Below are 19463 nucleotides of genomic sequence, written 5' to 3' on the forward strand. Positions count from 1 at the left end.
AGCTGTCCTTTTGCCATTGTTATCACGCCTCAGCCCTCTGCTGCTGCCGTTTTATCCTTTCTCTCCCCACTGAGCCCTCATTTTCAGTCTTTCTCTTGCCTCCCATACATTCTTTGGGAGCTGAGGCTGATCTTGATTTCTGGATGCTCTTTCCTCATTGTCCTGCTTCTCTGGTTTCTGTGGCATCATGTTTCCCATCCTGTGACTGAGCTGGCTTTTACCTGCATTGGTTCTTATTTGGGAAGGAAAAGGGTCAGAAGAAGAGCCATGGGCCCTGAGAGCACTCTGAGGTTGAGCAGAGGTAATGGAGGTCTAGGAGAGCAGAGATGAGAGGGTGGAAGGATATGGATGGTTTGGGGACTGGGGAACTTTGGGGGAGTTTGCTTCTGATTCTAATTTGTTTCCATAGAGATTCTTCCCAGTCCTTTGGGGAAGGAGTAGGATTGACTTAGGGCTTGGCAGTGGTAGCTTGGGGCAGTGAGAAGAGGATTAGAAGCAGAGTGAAGACGTGGGCTCTAGCCCTGGGTCTGCTATGTGATGGGACCCAAAACAGGTCACTTATCGTGGTGGGCCTTCAGTTTCCTCACGTCACTGGTAAAGGCAGGGTTTTGATCCAGGTAAGTTTCTTGCAGATAAGTTTCTTTCAGCTGTATATTTTGCAAGTTTCAGAATCTATGCTTCTCCTAGTGAGGATTCTGATTCTTTTATTTTGCACAGGATCTTTTTACTTGGCAGGATCTTCTGTGTTCTTATTTAAGAAGGGCCTGTGTGTGTGTGTGCATGAGTGTGTGCATGAGTGTGTGCCTGTGTGCATTGGGAGAGGGGTCTTGGCATAGCTGGCCAGAGGAGAGGGGTGCAGGGCTCCTTTCCCGTGTGCCCTCATGAGAGGAATTTCCTGTGGAGTGCAGGAGCTCCGTGGCCTACCCTGAAATAAGAATACAGACGGTGTGGTTCAGTTCTTTGTCTAGGAGAGATCAATTTACAGACTTATGTTTCCTTGTATTCCTGGTAGTCTTTGGAGTGGTGTGTTCAGTACTGTTAGCAGACCTACACTGACTTTCAGACATCACTTGGTTTGACATAAATCTATAGACTTCAAATGTTAGAAATAACCATGTGAGCTTACTGTCTGCATAGGTTCAACCTGAGTTTGAATTTGATGAGTCATAGTGTTTATTGTGGAGAAGGCGATGGCACCCTACTCCAGTACTCTTGCCTGGAAACTCCCATGGATGGAGGAGCCTGGTGGGCTGCAGTCCATGGGGTCGCGAAGAGTCGGACACGACTGAGCGACTTCGCTTTCACTTTTCACTTTCATGCACCGGAGAAGGAAATGGCAACCCACTCCAGTGTTCTTGCCTGGAGAATCCCAGGGACGGGGGAGCCTGGTGGGCTGCCGTCTATGGGGTTGCACAGAGTTGGACACGACTGAAGTGACTTAGCAGCAGCAGCAGTGTTTATTGTGTTGTGAATATAAAGCTTGAGCTCTGAAATGTAAAATGAGCTAATAGGACTTTATTTTCCAACACAGACTAGATAACAGAGGGTGTGCTAGAGTCAGAGGGGCCTTGCTGCTGCTGCTAAGTCTCTTCAGTCGTGTCCGACTCTGTGCAACCTCATAGACGGCAGCCCACCAGGCTCCCCTGTCCCTGGGATTCTCCAGGCAAGAACACTGGAGTGGGTTGCCATTTCCTTAGAGACTCTAAATAGATGGGGTTGAAACTTTTTTTCTGAAGGAGGAATCTTTTTTTCCCCACACAAAGTATTATGGAGAATGTATAAACTTGATACAAACTTTATTATAAATGTTTTCTTTGAATTTATTATGTTCGTTAATTCAATGAGAACAATGACTTAGCCTAGGAGTGCAAAGCTTCTCCAGTGTATCAAAATTTGGTAAATAATACATTTAAGTGAATTAAATATTTTTAGATATAAATGTAACTGAAAAATAGTTTCCAAAATGAAATTTAAAAGGAATGTTCGCAAAGTTGCAACCTTCCTCTGTTAAAATCTGTGGTCCCCCTAATGTCAGTTTGAAAACCACCAATTCAGAGAATGAAAAATAAACTAAACATCAATCCAAGAAGCTAAGAAATAAACCAAAGCGAAAGAATATGGGAGAAATTAAATAAGCAAATTCCAATCACCACTTATGTAGACCTCCCATTTTTTTTCATATTGAAGCTAGTAACGTAGAGGTATTATTCAAGGTATTATCAATTTTGGACTTTGAAGCCTAAATAGCCTCATTCTCTTAGAATAAACAAATAAGCAAAGGAAAAACAAAAATCAAAGCCTCCTCCTTCCGCTAGTGCTTATTCCTCTTAAGATGAAGTCATTCATGTCATCTTTGGACATCTCCAATCCTTAGAAGGCTCTCACTGGAGAGCTGAACTCGATGCCCTGTCTTTCCCTCCATTGTTTCATGCTTTTCCCCTGGGGCCTGCAGAACATGTCTAGCCTCTTGTCTGCATGGCAGATCCTGGTATTTGTGACGGTGACCGTTTACTCATGAGTCTTTTCTCCTTTGGCAAAACAGCCCCAGTTCCTTCAATTGTTCTGCCGTACGACAGCTCGGCCTCTGTGTCCCTGCAGCATCCTTGTCATTTTCCTCTACTCATGTTGTCAGTTTGGTCTGTATGTTTTCAAGTATTTCATGGCCCAGGTATGTCTGATAGGTACAGAGAAGAGCTGGACGATATCATTCTTAAGGAACATTCTAGATTTTCCTCAATGCAGAGTTGGGCAGAATTAGCATCGGGTGGCTGTCTCAGTGATAGCTCATGCTTAGTTGATTATTGACTAAAACCCCCTCTGATATCCAATTATTAAACATTTTGTTTCATTCTTAATTTTTTTCAGTTGATTATTTTGGAACCAAGGGCAGGACATTTAGTCCTCAAGAAATGTTGATAATGGAAGGGTAGCGATTATACTTTAAGTATTCTTATATCCAACCTGGTATCTTTCCTACTGTGATCTACTTGAAGTATCAGTTATTTGTTTTCAATTTCTAGTTCTGTGTTTTTATGGAATCTGTGAATAAGTTAGTGATGTTAAAAGGAAGTAAGCTGAGCAACTTTTTAAAGCCTGCTTCTGGCCTTGTGAGAAACCTGGAGTCATCTTCTGACCATCATCGTGAATTGTTTTTCACTCAAGTCAGCTGTGTTACAGGAACAAAGGCTATTTTAATTCTATAGTGGTGAATCATTTCATCCAGTGGGAAAATCATCAAGAATTTTTTATGTTTGTGTTTATGTCTAACTGAGTATAATGCAGAGGTTTGGATAATGGGTGCCTTTTAAAATAAATACTGCTATATACATTTAGCTTATGGCAGTTATTCCTTTTGATTAGTAATCTGCTAATTGTGTGTTCACAGGTTTATTTCCTTGTCACTTGTGTTCTGTCACTGTTGAGAAAGGCATGTTAAAGTTTCCCATTGGGATTGTGGATTTTTCAATTTCTCCTTTTTGGATTTGTTATTTTTTCTTTTATATATATTGAAGCTATTTATTAGATGCATATGGATTTAGTACTGTATCAGCTTGTTTAGCTTACACTTTATGATGAAAGGGTCCTCTTTCTCTAGTAATATGTCTTGATTTAAAAACTACTTTGATATTGCTTTGGCTATATTAGCTTTCTTTTGGTTTGTGTTGCATAGTGTATCTTTTTACTTTACTTTAAAACTTTCTGCTTTATTTTTAAAGTGTATCTCTTGTAAGCAGCATATAGTTATTGTTATTGTTCTTGAATTGTTCTTGTTCTTGAAAACCCATACTTAACTGCCTCAGCATTGTATTGGGATCAGTTAGTCTGTTTATATTAAAATTGCTGATACAGTTGGATTTATATCTATCATATAACCCTCTATTTGACATGTTTTACATTCTTAATTTCTCCTATCTTATGTTTTTGATTATTTTCTATTTCATTTTTACTCTATAACTTGTTAACTATACCTTCTTTTCCCATTCTGTTAGTAGTAGATTTGACACATTATATAGTAAGTTATTGCTTTTAATGCTTTCCCAAAACTCTTAGATGCTCTAATTCTTAGATGCTCTAATTCCCTTTTATGTTACTGTAGTCAGATATTGTAGTTATACAAATATTTAAAACTCCACGACTTTATAATTATTATTTTGTACATTAGGTATTAATTATATTTACTCACATCATTATACCTCATTGTTTGAGTTCATTTAACTTTTGCTTGAATATGTTGTTTTAGTAATTCTTTTAGTGCTAACAGGGAATTCCTTCAGTATTTGTCTTAAACAGTTAATTTCAACTTCAGTTTTAAGAATGTTTTTGTTAGGTATGGAATTTTAGGTCATCAATTTCTTTTATTACTTTAAAGATGTCATTCCATTCTCTTCTAGCTTCTATACCTTCTCAGAATGGTTCTGCCCTTTCCACAGTTTTAATTATATTTTATTCACATTTCCAGAGTTTTCTGATGCTTTTAAGAATATTACTTTTAATTTTTCCATCTTTGTTTTCTTGTTACCAGTAAGAATGTTAGCCTGTCCTGCTCTATTTCATCCTGTCGGGGGGAAAAAAGCCATTTCTACCCCAAAAGCCAATTCTGAAGAAACGTCTTGTGAGTCTTTTAGCTCATATTGGTTTAATCTGTCTTAAGAAAATGACATTCTGATATTTCCTCCTGGACTTAACCAGTTCAATTCATATTCAAGTGGATTTTGTTGACTTAGATTTGGTTTGGATGATAAATTTTAGTGATCTTGATATTTTTACACTATGCAAAAGATGCTTTACAGAGTGCAGTCAGTCAGAAAGAAAAACAAATGTCATATACTAATGCATATATATGGAATTTAGAAAGATGGTCCTGATGAAATTATTTGCAGGGCAGCAATGGAGACACAGGCCTAGGAAACAGACATATGGACACGGGGTGGGGGCGGGGAGTGTGGAGAAAGGAAAGGGGGTAGTGTGGAGAGAGTAATAGAAACTCACAGTATCGTATGTAAAATAGACAGCCAATGGGAATTAGCTGTATGACTCAGGCAAGTCAAATCAGGGCTCTGTGACAACCTATAGGGATGGGATGGGGCGGGAGGTGGGAGGAAGGGTCAAGAGGGAGGGGACACATGTGTACCTATGGCCGATTCATGTTGATGTTTGGCAGAGACCAACACAATTCTTTAAAGCAATTATGCTTCAATTAAAAAGTAAATTAGAAAAAGATGCTTTAAGCATGTTTTACTTATTTTTAAAATTTAGTTTCATTTTTAATTGGAGGATAATTACTTTACAATATGGTGATGGTTTCTATCATACATCAACATGAATCGGTCACAGGCATACACATGTCCCCTCCCTCTTAAACCTCCCTCCCACCTCCCTCCCCATCCCGCCCCTCTAGGTTGTCACAGAGCACCAGCTTTGGGTTCCCTGCATGCTTAATTTTTTGGCCATATCACAAGTCATGAGGGATTTAATTCCCCAACCAGGAATCAAACGCATACCTCCTGCATTGAAAAGACAGAGGTCTCAACCACTGGAGCACCAGGGAAGTCACTTCAAACATGCTTTAAATCAGTGGTTCTTAACCTTTTGGAATCATAAGCTCCTTGTACCTTCCGAGGACTCTCTGGTTAAAAGACCGACGTCTACTGTCCCCAGGTGAATGCTTAAAACTGTATGAAGCGTGTTCTTCATGGGAATTAAGGAATGTTTCTCCTACCTCCCATTCTCTCTCCACACCATGTCTACCCGTGGGTTTCAGGATGAGAATCATTATATTCAGTATAAAATAAATGTTAAGTGTAAAGGTGTAGATAAGTCAGTTAATACTTGAGCACTTGCTGTTTGTACAGGGACATGTTGGGAAGGAAGGTGTGCTGGGCCTGAAACAGGAAGATCCAGATTTGATTGTGGCTTTGCCATATGCTGGGCCTGATGGTATCAGTGTTCTCATCTATAAAATAAAGATCATGGTAACCCTTCCCAGACATTCTTGTGGGAATGAGATGAGAAAATACACAAGAAATCACTTAATAAATTGAGGAATACTGTTCACATAAAAAAGAATAAATGTACGTGTATAAATATGCATTTATATATAATATGTACACACAGTATATAGGAAATCAATTTTCCTTTTCAAACTTTGTTGAAAGAAGTACTTCAGCTGAATACAGTAATTAGGAATAAGACTTTTTGCCCATAGCACTTTCTTTGGAATTTTTCTTAAGGAATGTAAAGATAATGTAACTTGGGGTGAGGCAGAAAAGAAGAAATCCAATACTGTTAATCTGGCTCTGAAATCCTATTAGTGTTGATTCTAACTAATACCTGTACTTTTATTCTCTTTTACCTATGGCATGGGACAATGTATCTCTTTAAAGTGTATTTTTTTAAGGCTCTTACAACATTTAACACACTTTCCTCTGCAGAGAAGTCTCTGGGGAAAATGACTATTTTTTTGTTGTTGTTACTGTAAAAAGGACAAGTTTCAAATATTAAAAACAATCAAATTTGATAGAATGTGTTATTTACATTATGATTATGGTTTTAATGGCATGTATTAGGAAACATTCATTGTGATATTTGACATGTCAGTTAACACCCTCATTGTGCTTCTATTAGAAATTATCCCATATAAAGTCTATGCAGAATACTAGAACACCTTAGAAAACCAAACAGTCTTACTGTCATATTAAAAGGTGACAATTATCAATAAAAAGCATTTGTTAAATTCCCATTTTTGTTCGTTACTATAAAAGCTAGAGTTCTTAACATTTTTTGGAATCTTTGAATGCCTTTGAGAATGTGATGAAAACTATAAACCATTCCTTAGAAAACTGGACTCAGTGCTAAGTTGCTTCAGTGGTGTCTGACTCTTTACAACCTTATGGACTACAGCCCACCAGACTCTTCTGTCTATGGGGATTCTCCAGGCAAGAATACTGGAATGGGTGCCATGCCCTCCTCCAGGGGATCTTCCTGCCCCAGGGATCAAACTCATGCTCTTAAGACTCATGCACTGGCAGGCGGATTCTTTACCACTAGCACCACCTGGGAACCCCTAGAAAATTGCACACACATGTGCATAAACAGTTTTGCTAATAATTTTTAGTTTCCCAGACCACCGGAAACCCAGATGGACTCTTCCTGTAGACCCGGATTAAAGAAACCTCACTGTAAAAAGGTGTGTGCTTGCACACTTCGTTCTTGTTGTCATCATTTGAAACTATACTATTTGCCTATTCCCTGTTGGGCCAGGTGGTTTAGAAAGTGGATAGTTAAGGTTGTTGTCCAGCAGGTGACACTTATTAACAAAGTATGTACAGGTGTCTTGTCTATAGAGCGTGAGAAAGGAAAGGGAGAGAGGGAGGGAGAACATTCATACAAGAATACCTAATACTCAGATTAAGATAATATAGCCACCAAGTTGTTGAGGGTATTAGAGAACTTGACTTAGAGGCCATTATAGATTAATGAAAAATATTTAGAATATGCACATCAATGTCACTGTCCATTTTCTTCTTAAATGCCATTGGAAGATGAGTTAAGAGAGTTGGAAGAAATACTTTAAGATGGCAAATACATTTTCTACCTCTTTGGTTCCTCTGAGAAGAAATACATAGATGTCACAGCATTTCAGCAGAAGATTTGATCGTGGACATTACTGATGAGTTTTACAAGTAGAATTTCTCCAGGGGGATGCTTGATGGTTAAAAAAAAAAAAGTGTTGGTTTAATTAGTTAATTTTTTGGGTCTGTGCTTATACTGAGAGATATTTAGTGTGATTATACTTAGTTAAGGTTTTCTGCCTTACTTTTATTACTCCTGTTTTCCATATGACCTGACCTTTAGTGGTTTTACGGGAGTACTCTAGTGCTTTTGATTTGGGCATGAGAAGGTAGGAGGGGATGTGATGTTGCTTTCAACTGGTTCATTTGCAAAAGTGAAAATTTTGACCTGATTAAGGCAAAGGTAGGGGCTTCCCTGGTAGCTCAGCTGGTAAAGAATCTGCCTGCAATGCCGGAGACCCCAGTTTGATCCCTGGGTCAGGAAGGTCTCCCGGAGAAGGGATAGGCTACCCACTCCCGTTTTCATTAGCTTTCCTGGTGGCTCAGAGGGTAAAGAATCTGCCTTCAATGTGGGAGACCTGGGTTTGTTCACTGGGTTGGGAAGATCCCCTGGAGAAGGGAATGGCTACCCACTCCAGTATTCTTGCCTGGAGAATTCCATGGACAGAGGAGCTTGGCAGGCTACATACAGTCCATGGGGTCTCAAAGAGTTGGATATGACTGAGCAATTTCACTTTCTTTCAAGGCAGAGGTGACCTTAGATAAATAGAGAGAAGACTAAAATTCTTTAAATCAGGATTTAATCAGGCAACTATCAATATTGGCTTTGATAAAAGTGGCCAATAAATTTCAGCAGCAGTGGAAAAAATATGAAATAAGTGAGAAGCTGTTTATTATCTGTTAACTTAGGGAATAATAAAACTTTTGGGAAAGTTGGAATAAAAATAATACTCTTGACCAGTACAGGTGATGACGAGAGTTGTGTTTTTTAGCTTTTGTTTTGTATTGGGATATAGCTGATTAACAATGTGATAGTTTCAGGTGAACAGGGAAGGGACTCAGCCACACATATACATGTATTGATTCAAAAGCTGATACATTTTTGGAAAGCAATCACACACATTGTGACAATTGTGTCCATTCTTGGCCTCATTTCTGGGATTCTACTCTAAAAAGTAATTTAAAGAATAAAAACAATAGGCATGAAAGTACTTAATGTTTTTTTTTTTTATAATGTTAACAAGCTGGAAATACCCTTAATGTACAATAGAGGAATGATTAAGGAAATTAGGGAACAGCAAACAACTCGATGGAATGCAGTTGAAAATGGTGCCAAAATTGTAACAACATGGAAAAATGCTTTGGATAGGAGAAAAGTACAACCATATGTGTATTTATGCCATGAGTATAACTATGTAATAATTAACTGTGTGTTGAACAAAGACTGGAAGGAAATAGGAAAAATTTTTAAAGTTTGATAAATTAGGGTGGTGTTAGTATAGATGAAATTTATATATCTTTGTTATTTTGTTCAAAAATGAAAAATTTAAGACAGTTTTCTAATTTTATGCACTTATGGATTATGTTGAATTAATTGGGAATTTAACTATTTGATGTGAAGAATGTTTTTGCCCCTAATAGATAGTTACTGTTTCAGAATGGTTTACTGAGTAGTGCATTCTTTCCCCACTGATTTGAAATGCCACCTTCCTTCATTGTTACATAATTTCCATGGCAGGGGCAAGTTCTGATCCCCTCATCCCAGCTCAAACCATATTCTCTTTCTCAAAACTTTTGTTTCCAGTCTTGTGTATTTATTCTTCCACATGAACTTGAGAGTAAGTTTGTTGATTTTCATTTGACAAATTTAGTTTTGGTTTTAGTTGGAGTGTATTAAATCTATAGATTAAATTGGGAAAATAATTTTGCCTCTTAAGCCTCCTGGTGTTTCCAGAAGTTTTGGTGAAATAGCTGAGTTTTTAAAATTTTATTTGGGATAGAGTGAATTAACAGGTGATAACATTTGTCTTTTTTCTGTGTAAAAGCAGAATGATTCTGATATTGATGCCAGCATTCACTTACAAAAGTTTCTAGTTTTCAATTGCCTGAAAGAAAGTATGCAACTGAGTCCAGATGGGGAAGTGATGGAGACACACTGGAAATCTATACATTGGAATTTATGTTTGCCATTAATAAAATGGCCTTTTGGGAAAAGTAGCTTTGAATGGCCACAGTGGTTAGGATGTCCTCACTCTCAGGCATGGACTGTCACCTGTGGCTGATTGGTGACGCTTACTTGTTCCTCAGCACATTTTCAGAGTCTCTTTCCTCCTGCTGGTCTCCTTTGTAGCTTTATCGAAATCTCTTTTCAACTTTATCTGACTTTTTTGGGTGGAATGTTCTCGTCCCTTCCTATTTTCTCTCCCTGTCTTCCTCTCCTGCCACCCCCTTCTGTCTCACTGGGTCTCTGATGGTTTCTGTATCATTTCCTCCCTCCCTAATATTCTTCACCACATCTTTCTGATTTCTTTGTGATTAGCAAACGAGAGACTCTTTTTCTTGTTGAATTTTTTCTTAATGCTAGGACTTCTGGACATCTCTGTAATGGCTGCATCTTATTTCTCACCTGTTGCTTATCTTTGACCAATGTAAAGCATAGTATGGTCTTGAAAGGGAGGCATAATTGAATTGTAAAGCTCTACTGTTTGGGGCTGTATTGCATTGAAAAGGATTGCAGTTAAACTTTCATAAGGCATAGTCCTGGTTCACCTAGCCAAATAAAATGTACTATGATCGTTGTTTTGAACAGATATAGATTAGATATGCTTTTGATCTGTGAAAAACTTTGACCTGTTGGTACAGTTTATTTTCCAACATTAAAAAAAAAAGTCACCAACACATCAGTTTAGATTTTGTCTATGGGTAGTTAGCAGTCTCTTTAGAAACCAGGAGCATGACTAAAGCAAACTGGTCTTCCTTTTTTAGGAAATGGAATTTCATCTCAGTTTCCTCTGTCTGTCATGTCAGACAGTTGTTATTGTTTTTTGCCTTTCTGATCCTCTTCCTGAACTTTTTTTTCTGGAAACTATTGTATGGTAGATTTTTCTTGGCATGTTATTTTCTATTGATTGTGTATATATGTGTGTGTGCGCATGTGAGCATGTGCTTACATGCCTGCTAATGCGCCTGCTCACAGGCAGATTAAGGATAATTCAAAATAGGAAACTAGTGTTTTTTTTTCCCTGAACTCCACAGTTTGTATTTATTCTTATTTATGATTTAAGATGATGTTTTGTGTGTATGGTGCATTGCAAACCACTGGGAAGACATAGTCTGTTTATTTAAAAATTTTAGCAAGAATAACCATGTAGTTACTGGAAAGAGGAGGTCCACGCTGATTTTGTTTTTGATCCTGATTGGTCTACCTCTTTATATCCTATGGAATATCATGCTGATATCCATCAGAGGCTAACAGATGTGAAGGAGACTCGGGGGGCCTTTCTGTCTTCACTTTTTCTCCTGTCACAGGATGAGGAACTCTGGAAGGGTAGTTTTGTTTTTGTTGGGCAGGCGCACAAAAGCCCACATCCTTCTCCACCCTGGACTGAGCCCTGGAGCCCTCTACCTCTTGGTTTCTATTTCCCAGCCACCCCTACAAGCTGGGGGTGTGTGCCTGCTCCCTGGAGGCCCCCTTTGTACTGCCTTTTTGTATTTGAGAAGAGGGAGTGTCCTGAATCCTTGGAGATCCGGAAGGCTCATCCATCACTGGTATTTGGGCTGTAGACTGACTGGCCGCCCCACACCACCCCTGGATGCTAATATACTGGGGGGTGCTAGCCTGCTGCTGCTTCTGACATGAGTTCTGTCCTTCCTTCTGACATGAGTTCTGTCCTTCCTTCCTCCCTCCCTCCCTCCCTCCCTCCTTCCTTCCCTCCCTCCCTCCCTCCCTCCCTCCAAGTGTGCCTCAGTGACCCACGGTGGGACCCTGGGTGTTTAGCAGGGATTGGTGCCAGCCGGAAGCTTTTCTATAGAAGGTGTGAGGCCAGGCTGGGTGAGAAAGTGGACCTGGCAGTCCCTCAGAGAAGACAAACAGTGGTGAGAAAGGGCATGCCAACTGTTGGGTTGCATAGGGCTGTTTATCTGGCAGTGCTTGAGGAAACGCAAAGTTCTTATAAGCTGCTTTGGTCTAGTACATAGGCCCCAGCTAAGAATAATTATTTTGAAGTATCTCAGGTGCAGGAAAACATAAATACAAGCAATATATTCATCAGGTAGGAATTCAAAGAAAGTAAAGAACAAAGTATCATCTAATAAATAAAAATATTCTTTTGTATGCCCTAACTTCTTCACTTTTGAAAGCAGAACAAACCAGCTCTGACATGCATACATAAATAGATCAGAAAGCATCTCCCTGAGGTCCAAAATGTTGTTGTTGGGAAGAAGGATTCATGATATTTGGGCTCGCCCACGTGAAGCGAACATAACAAAGGACCCTGTTTTGGCCTGGGGCCCTTGTTATTTGGTTTCTTAGAGCCAGGACAAGGAAGTGTGATGATGCCTCGACTTGTTCATTTTTCAGGGGCAGATGACGGTCTGCGCGAAGTTTGGCAAAAATGTTTATCTTCCTAAAGATGCTGAGTTTTACTTTATTTATAATGGATCTCATCAGAGACACATCGTGATTGCAGAGCGCACAGAAGATAATGTTCTCCAGTCCAGCATTCCAGGTGAGGCGTGTGTGTGTCTGTGTGTGTGTGTGTACTCAACGCTGGGTTATCTCATGTCTGAGGCTCTTCCAGCTGTGTCTGCAGGTCCCCAAGCAGCCACAACTTAGACTTACCCTCCAGACTGGGGAGCGGGGCTCTGGATGCAATCTGTCTTAATATTGCCTCCTGTTGTCCTGGGACCCGTGGCCAGGGACAGCTCAGAGAGGCCTGAGATACCTGACATCCATCTTAGTTCTCTCTGCCTCATTCTCCTGTGGTTGGTCTAGCGGCCTGTCTCTGCTTTGCTCCCTTGGGTGGCTGGGGTTCCTTACTCAGCATCCTGTCCATCCAGATGTTTCATTGTTGGATCTCAGGCTCTAGAACTTTCTCATCCCACCACCATTCACATTCTGAAACCTGTAGTTCTCCCAAATGTCTTCAAGTATCACAGTGACAGATGACAAGTTATGAGCCAACAGCATTCCTTAGGGACAGTCCTTTTGTATTTTCAGTGGGTGTGGGTTGTGCATCCGACAGCAAGCTCTAATCTAAAGGTGAATTAAGGCATCCTTTACCTGTAGGAAAGGGGGGTTTTTGTTGTTTTTCTTGTTTGTGGATTGGTTGATTTCAACTGTGGGTCTTTAAGATCCCTTTAAATTATATCATCTAGGGACTCCTCAATTTTTTTAATAGGTAAGACTAGCTTCATTTTTTTTTAAAACAAAATGTTTTAAGTGCTTCTGTAGGATATCTGTTGCATGTGGGAAGAAGGAAGACAGTACATATGCAAACACAGGAATAGTGAGAATGGTAGTGACCTACAGACACCTTGCAGACCTCCTTGGGTTTGATCGCCGAATCAATCTACTGTCCTACTTCTGGGACTTTGGGCAATTTTAAGCTCTCCTATCTTGGGCCCAGGAACTCCCATCCTCATAAAAAAAAAAAGAAGTCAAACCACATTAAAGGCAGAAATTATACTGGCTGTCAGTCTCCTTTGCCTCTCCTCTTTTGCTTGGGCATTTGTGTTGCTTTTGCTGCATTTGGCTTGGCCCTCTTTTCTTGGTTTTTCTCCTTTTTAATCAAGCTTCTATGTAGAGAGAGAATAAAAATAATAACAGAAGTGCTACTCCTAACATCAACATTTTTATCTTTTTCTTTACTTGCATGTCGGGGTGAATATTCTCCCCACTCCTTGTGTGTTGAAGAACATCTGTTTGAGTATACTGTGGCCTGCTTAGAAGGGAGCGTTCATACCTTGAATTTAACAAATTCCTTGCAGGCAAAGGACAGTTTCTGTTTCTGAATCTTAAATTTTCCTGGATATAGCTTTGCAAGGGTACCTTTCTGAAGTATGGACAACAGATTTCTATAGTATATGCTAGACACATTTAGTCTGGTGGCAGAGCTGCGTTCTGTGTTTGTACTGCTGGGCCACTTTAAAGAGACGATGATGAGAAAATGGCAACAATGATGAGAAAAAATGGCAACAATAGTTCCTGCCTGGTAAGCCCAGGATGCTCTTGTTCCTTGAAGCCTGGCAGCAGAGCTCCTAGGGAAAGGCTCTGGAGAATATAAGGCAGAACAAGGATGATCTGTGCCCGGTAGTCGTTTGCTTGGGGGTCAGTGGTGGCCGAGTGTTAACCCTTCTCTGTCCAGCTATGACGATCATAGTCAGAGAAGTGTGAGATTCTGCCAAGGACAACACAAAAACATACCTGGGGCGAAGTTCCCAACCTTGGTAAAATGAAGGAAGAGTGTGAGGAGGAGGGAGAAGCAGCAAGGTTAGGTGGCTGCCCAATAGCAGAGGCATTAAGAATAGCTACAGAACAGAGACGCTGCTCTCAGAAGTGGCCTGGGCAGTGAACATTATTTTTAATGTTTCTGTGGATTAGCGTTTACCCATCCTACTCAATGTTCAAAAGGACGCTTAGGAATTAGGGTAAACTTGTGTAGCTTTATGGTGCTGCCTTAGAAAATGATCACCTAAATAAATATATAAAAAACCTGTGACTCAGAAGGAAATGCCAGAACAGAAAAGGACAAAGGTCTTTAAGACAACAAGCTTGAATTTGACGATTGGGCAGAAGTACGTGGTGAAGTTGTGCCAAACAGCAGTGGTAATGATAGGAGTGTTGGTGTTAGTCACTCAGTCGTGCCCAACTCTTTGCAACCCCATGAACTGCAGCCCACCAGGCTCCTTTGTCTATAGGATTTTCCAGGCAAGGATTCTGGAATGGTTTGCCATTTCCTTCTCCAGGGATCTTCCCCACCCAGGGATTGAACCTGGATCTCCTGCACTGCAGGCAGATTCTTTACCAACTGAGCTACCAGGGAAATAATGACAAGAGAACAGGTACTAAAATGGTCAGAGCTCATAAAAGTTAGCTTGGAACTGGAGTCCCTGGAAGAAGATGGGGTCAGTGTTCATTTGGACCCGCCGGCTGGGCAGCGTTTAAAGCTGACTGGCTGCATTTCCTGTCTGCCTTACTCTTCTGAGCGTGTGGTGTGTATGCTCGGCCTCTCGCTTTGGACACTGGGAGTGCGTCTTCGGCGGCCTCAGGGTGAACTGTTCACTGTCTTGTTGTCCAGGCCACGGGCTTCAGGAGACGGTCACCGTGTCTGTGTGCCTGTGCTCGGAAGGTTACTCCCCAGTGACCATGGGCTCTGACTCCGTGACCTACGTGGACAACATGGCCTGCAGGCTGGCCCGTCTGCTGGTCACCCAGGCCGATCGCCTCACCGCCAGCAGCCACCAGACCTTGCTGACCCCGTTTGCCCTGACGGCGGGGGCATTGCCTGCTCTGGACGAGGAGCTCGTGCTGGCCCTGACTCATCTGGAGTTGCCTCTGGGGTGGACCGTCTTGGGGAATTCTTCACTGGAAGGTGAGTCCTTACCAGAAAATTCAGGTGTCTTCTCTCTATGTGAAGTTCAAAAGGTGCTCTGCGATCTGTTTTCTGTTGATCTGGATGGGTTTTCCTGCCTACTTTTGATCCAAGCCTTTCCCTGGTCAAGTTGGGGTCTCTGATGTCCTGAGCCGCTCGTCTCTGGGCTGGTGAGGCCACTGTATTCTAGGAGGTGAAGAACTTTGCCTCAAGGAGGGGAAGGCTGTTTCTCTGTGGCAGGTTTGGGCCATGCTTCCACTTCCCTTGGCATGTTTTCTTGCGGTAACAAGAGGATATTGGTGCCCTCTTTCAAACAGGAAGAGTCATTGAGCAAGGAAGAACATGCAGCCTACTTGTGGAACACTGAGAAATGTGGCCATGCCGGAAATTAGCTAATGCATTGACATCTTCAAATATGTCAGTGTCACTGAGAACATTTATATTTACTATATTTATCTTAACTTTTGGAATTACTTCTGGACGTCCCTTCTTTTCTGAGAGACTACGTAGAGTCTTAATATCATTAAATAGACTCTTAAAACCATGTGGAGCTAATGTGAACAGAGATATAGATGTATTATAAGCCTGTACCATGCATAAGGCTACACTGTTTAGTAGTTAATACGTACGGCGATTACAGATGACATTTTATTGGAGATAGAAATATCACTCTGTATTTATTCAACAAAACATATACTATTGATATTTTTTCTGTGTTCTCCCCATGCCTTTAGCTTTGTGGTTGGATAAAGCTGTTTTTAAGAATTTCTGCTTCCAGATGGTTACAGGTTATAGGTTGGTTTAAAATCAGTCATGGATAGATTAAATGCACTACTCTAGGTAAAGTGAAAGTCGCTCAGTCGTGTCCAACTCTTTGTGACTCCATGGACTATACAGTCCATGGAATTGTCCAGGCCAGAATACTGGAATGGGAAGCAATTTCCTTCTCCAGGGGCTCTTCCCAACCCAGGGATCAAACCCAGGTCTCCTGCGTTGCAGGCAGTTCTTTACCAGCTGAGCCACCAGGAAAGCCCAGGAATACTGAAGTGGGTAGCCTGTCCCTTCTCCAGCGGATCTTCCTGACCCAGGAATCGAATCAGGGTCTCCTGCATTGCAGGTGGATTCTTTACCAGCTGAGCTACGGGAAGCCCCTACTCTAGGTAAAAGGGATATGATTTTTTAAAGATGAATCATAAGGCCATATGCCACAATCAGAGAAAATCTGCATTTATCTTTATCAGGGTTGTACTTAAACTTTCCTGGGCACTTAAGGGTGTTCCTTATTTCTTAAGACCTTGGATTAAAGAATTCACAAGCCTAGTTCCAGAGAAGGCAATGGCACCCCACTCCATTACTCTTGCCTGGAAAATCCCATGGATGGAGGAGCCTGGTGGGCTGCAGTCCATGGGGTTGCTAGGAGTCGGACACGACTGAGCGACTTCACTTTCACTTTTCACTTTCATGCTTTGGAGAAGGCAATGGCAACCCACTCCAGTGTTCTTGCCTGGAGAATCCCAAGGACGGGGGAGCCTGGTGGGCTGCTGTCGATGGGGTCGCACAGAGTTGGACACGACTGAAGCAACTTAGCAGCAGCAGCAGCAGCAGCAGCAGCAGCAGCAAGCCTAGTTCATCACTGAGCAACGCCGGACTCCCATGTGCTGCACTTAGTGTGGTATCTGACTGATATGAATGAAGGGGTGGGCTTCCCGATGGCATTGGTGGTGTCTGTTCTGCTCACCAGATCTAGCAAAGGGCTTGGCATATAGCGGGCACTCAAAAAATGCTTGAATGAATGAGGGGTATATCCTGAGACTTTAAGGAGTCACACCTCCTAGATATCACTTTTGTAACTCTCCTGTACATAGGAAAGGGAAAAATGTTTTCTGGCTAAGTAACTTTATTCACATGTATATACACACATATATATTCATATATTCATTTATGCATATATATGTAGATACATATATTCATTCATATGTGTATATATACATTTATACATATGCATATATATGTTTTCTGGATAAGGGGCTTCATTTTCTTAAGCCTCTTGGCTTTTAAAACAAATTTTATCAATGATATTGGAGGGTAGTTTACGTTTTGCAAGGCAGACTCATTTTGACAAACACATAAATCTTTCATAACTTCTCACTAGTTACCATGCTCTTACGTCACCAAGATATGTAAGTACATATTGTGTATATTGTTATATTTTTTTTCATGAAAAAAACTGGAGCAGTTGCTTCACGTGGCAAGATATTGTATTTTATTGGAAAACATTTCTAGTGTAACAGTCATTAAGATTAAATACCAAGTCCTGGCCCATTTGCTTCCTGGCTATAATATCTTCTGGGCACGTTATTTTTGTTCTGATGCCACAGTTTTAATTTCTTAAATGAGACATGGTAGTCCCCAAACTCACTGGCTTGTTGCCATGGTTGAATTAGATAGTGTATGATAAGGCTTCTACAACAACGTCTGAACATATTAAATTCTCAGTAAAAGTTGACTTTCATGTGTGTTTGTGAACAGATTTCCATGTATAGAGAGTAGGTTGTATGTACATATGTGAAAAAGAAATTGCAGTTGGTCTGGACAAATGGAGCTGTAGGCAAAAGATAAAATCTTGGTGCTGTAAACAATTCCTTGACATCTAGTAAGTTTCTAGACTTTCTCTAAGAACAGTTTATAGTAGTTGAGGTAACCTTGCCTGCAGCCTAGAGACTTGTAAGAGAACTTCTCTACAACATCAGTGTTTTTCTTTTTGGTCCTCTGATTAAATGAGTTCCACGCTCTTGTTTTCTAGTTTGCAGATCCTTTCTTCCACTTGGTTTAGTTTACTGTTGAACTCTTGAATTTTTAAATGTCAGTTGTATTCTTCAGCTCTGTTATTTTTGTTTGGTACTTTTAAACATTTTTTTTTTTTGGAACTCTCATTTTGTACATGCATTACTGTCCTGACCTCGCTGAGCATCTTTGTTATTTTGAACTCTCTCACAGATAAATCACTTATTTCCATTTCATTAAGATTACTTTTTGGAGATTTATCTTTTTTTTTTTTTTTTGATGTTATTACCATGTTTCTTCATTTCCCTTGACTCTGTTTTGTTTTGTGTGCATCAGATAAAACAGCCACCTCTCCCAGTCTTGACAGACTGCTCTTGTGTAGATGAGCCTAATCAATCATCCCAGCCTAAGCTCCTGGTTGCCTCTTAAATCTTTGTGATAGTCCAAGTTACTGTTTTGTTCTTGGTAGTTCCCAGTAGTTGAGCATGTGCCAAGACCTGTCAGTGCCCTAAAGGGAGGATCTCAGTCAGCACCTAGACGCAGGGCGACTAGAAGGCATGAGCTGGGAAAGCATGCAATCAAATCCCTTCCAGGGAAAGACTGGAAGATGAGTGTTTTTAGCTTGCTCTTCTGTAAAGAACCCTAGGGGGATTGTTGCAGCAAGTGATTATGTGCACACCCATTAACAACTGCTGCTTTATCCACTACAATCCTGTGGGACTTGTGAATGCAAGCCCCATTGCCTGTCAGTGCCTGGTGATCTGGGACCTGTTGCTTGAGTCATAGCCATAAAAGCAGTTCCTTTCAGAGAGACGCTGGTGACCTGGCTTTACTGTTGGAGTGGGACTGGAGCAAAGGAATAAAGGAATTGCCAACTGGCTTCCTTGGGGTCCAGGGAGAATCACAGCCAGCCCCTCAATACATACTAATGAGAAGCTAGACCATTGGGCAGCAGCTTATAAAATATACAGTCAAATCTCTTCCTGGGAAAGACTGGGTGTTCTTGCCTGCTCATTGTACAGTGATCCCTGGGGGACAGCCATGGTGCATGCTTCTGTGCCCATCTTAGAGCTGTTGCTTTAATTGCTACGGTCCTGTGAGATTCATGAATGTAAGTCGTATAAGCCTTCAGAGATAGGTATTTTGGGGGCCCATCCCTCAGGTGGGAGCCTTAAAAGTTGGAGTGTTATATGTACAGTGAAAACCCTTGAATCCTCAGGGAGAAGTTGGAAGTTGGGTGTTCCCTTCTGACTGTATGGGGCTGTGCTGGGCTGGGGTTAGTGGCAAGAGTTTGTCTCAGCCTTTCCTGCCCATCTCAGTGTATTTTCTCTTTCGCCTTATGTGTAGGAGGCACTGGGGTAGTTACTGGATTTCTCTCAGTAGGAATTGCTCTGTGTGTAGCTGTCCATTTCCATGGGAGGAGGGTGGTTCAGGAGTCTGCTGAGTCACATTTCTGATCCTTCTTCAGTGTAGTAGAGTTATGATCCAAGATGTTTAGAATATCTTACGTGATCAG

General features: G+C 41.0%; 1 protein-coding gene across 7 annotated transcripts in view; it reads left to right on the forward strand.

The window, feature by feature from the left end:
* The window catches only part of ARHGEF28 (Rho guanine nucleotide exchange factor 28), a 345798-nt gene that overhangs the window by 124767 nt on the left and 201568 nt on the right, over positions 1 to 19463 (forward strand). For all 7 annotated transcript variants that reach the window (XM_070357593.1, XM_070357587.1, XM_070357588.1 and 4 more), the window contains exons 3-4: positions 12151 to 12298; positions 14870 to 15163. In XM_070357593.1, coding sequence (XP_070213694.1) covers positions 12151 to 12298; positions 14870 to 15163 — 442 coding nt within the window. The remainder of the gene's footprint in view (positions 1 to 12150; positions 12299 to 14869; positions 15164 to 19463) is intronic.

The sequence above is a fragment of the Bos mutus genome, chromosome 20 (assembly GCF_027580195.1).
Source record: "Bos mutus isolate GX-2022 chromosome 20, NWIPB_WYAK_1.1, whole genome shotgun sequence".
Classification (NCBI taxonomy): Eukaryota; Metazoa; Chordata; class Mammalia; order Artiodactyla; family Bovidae; genus Bos; species Bos mutus.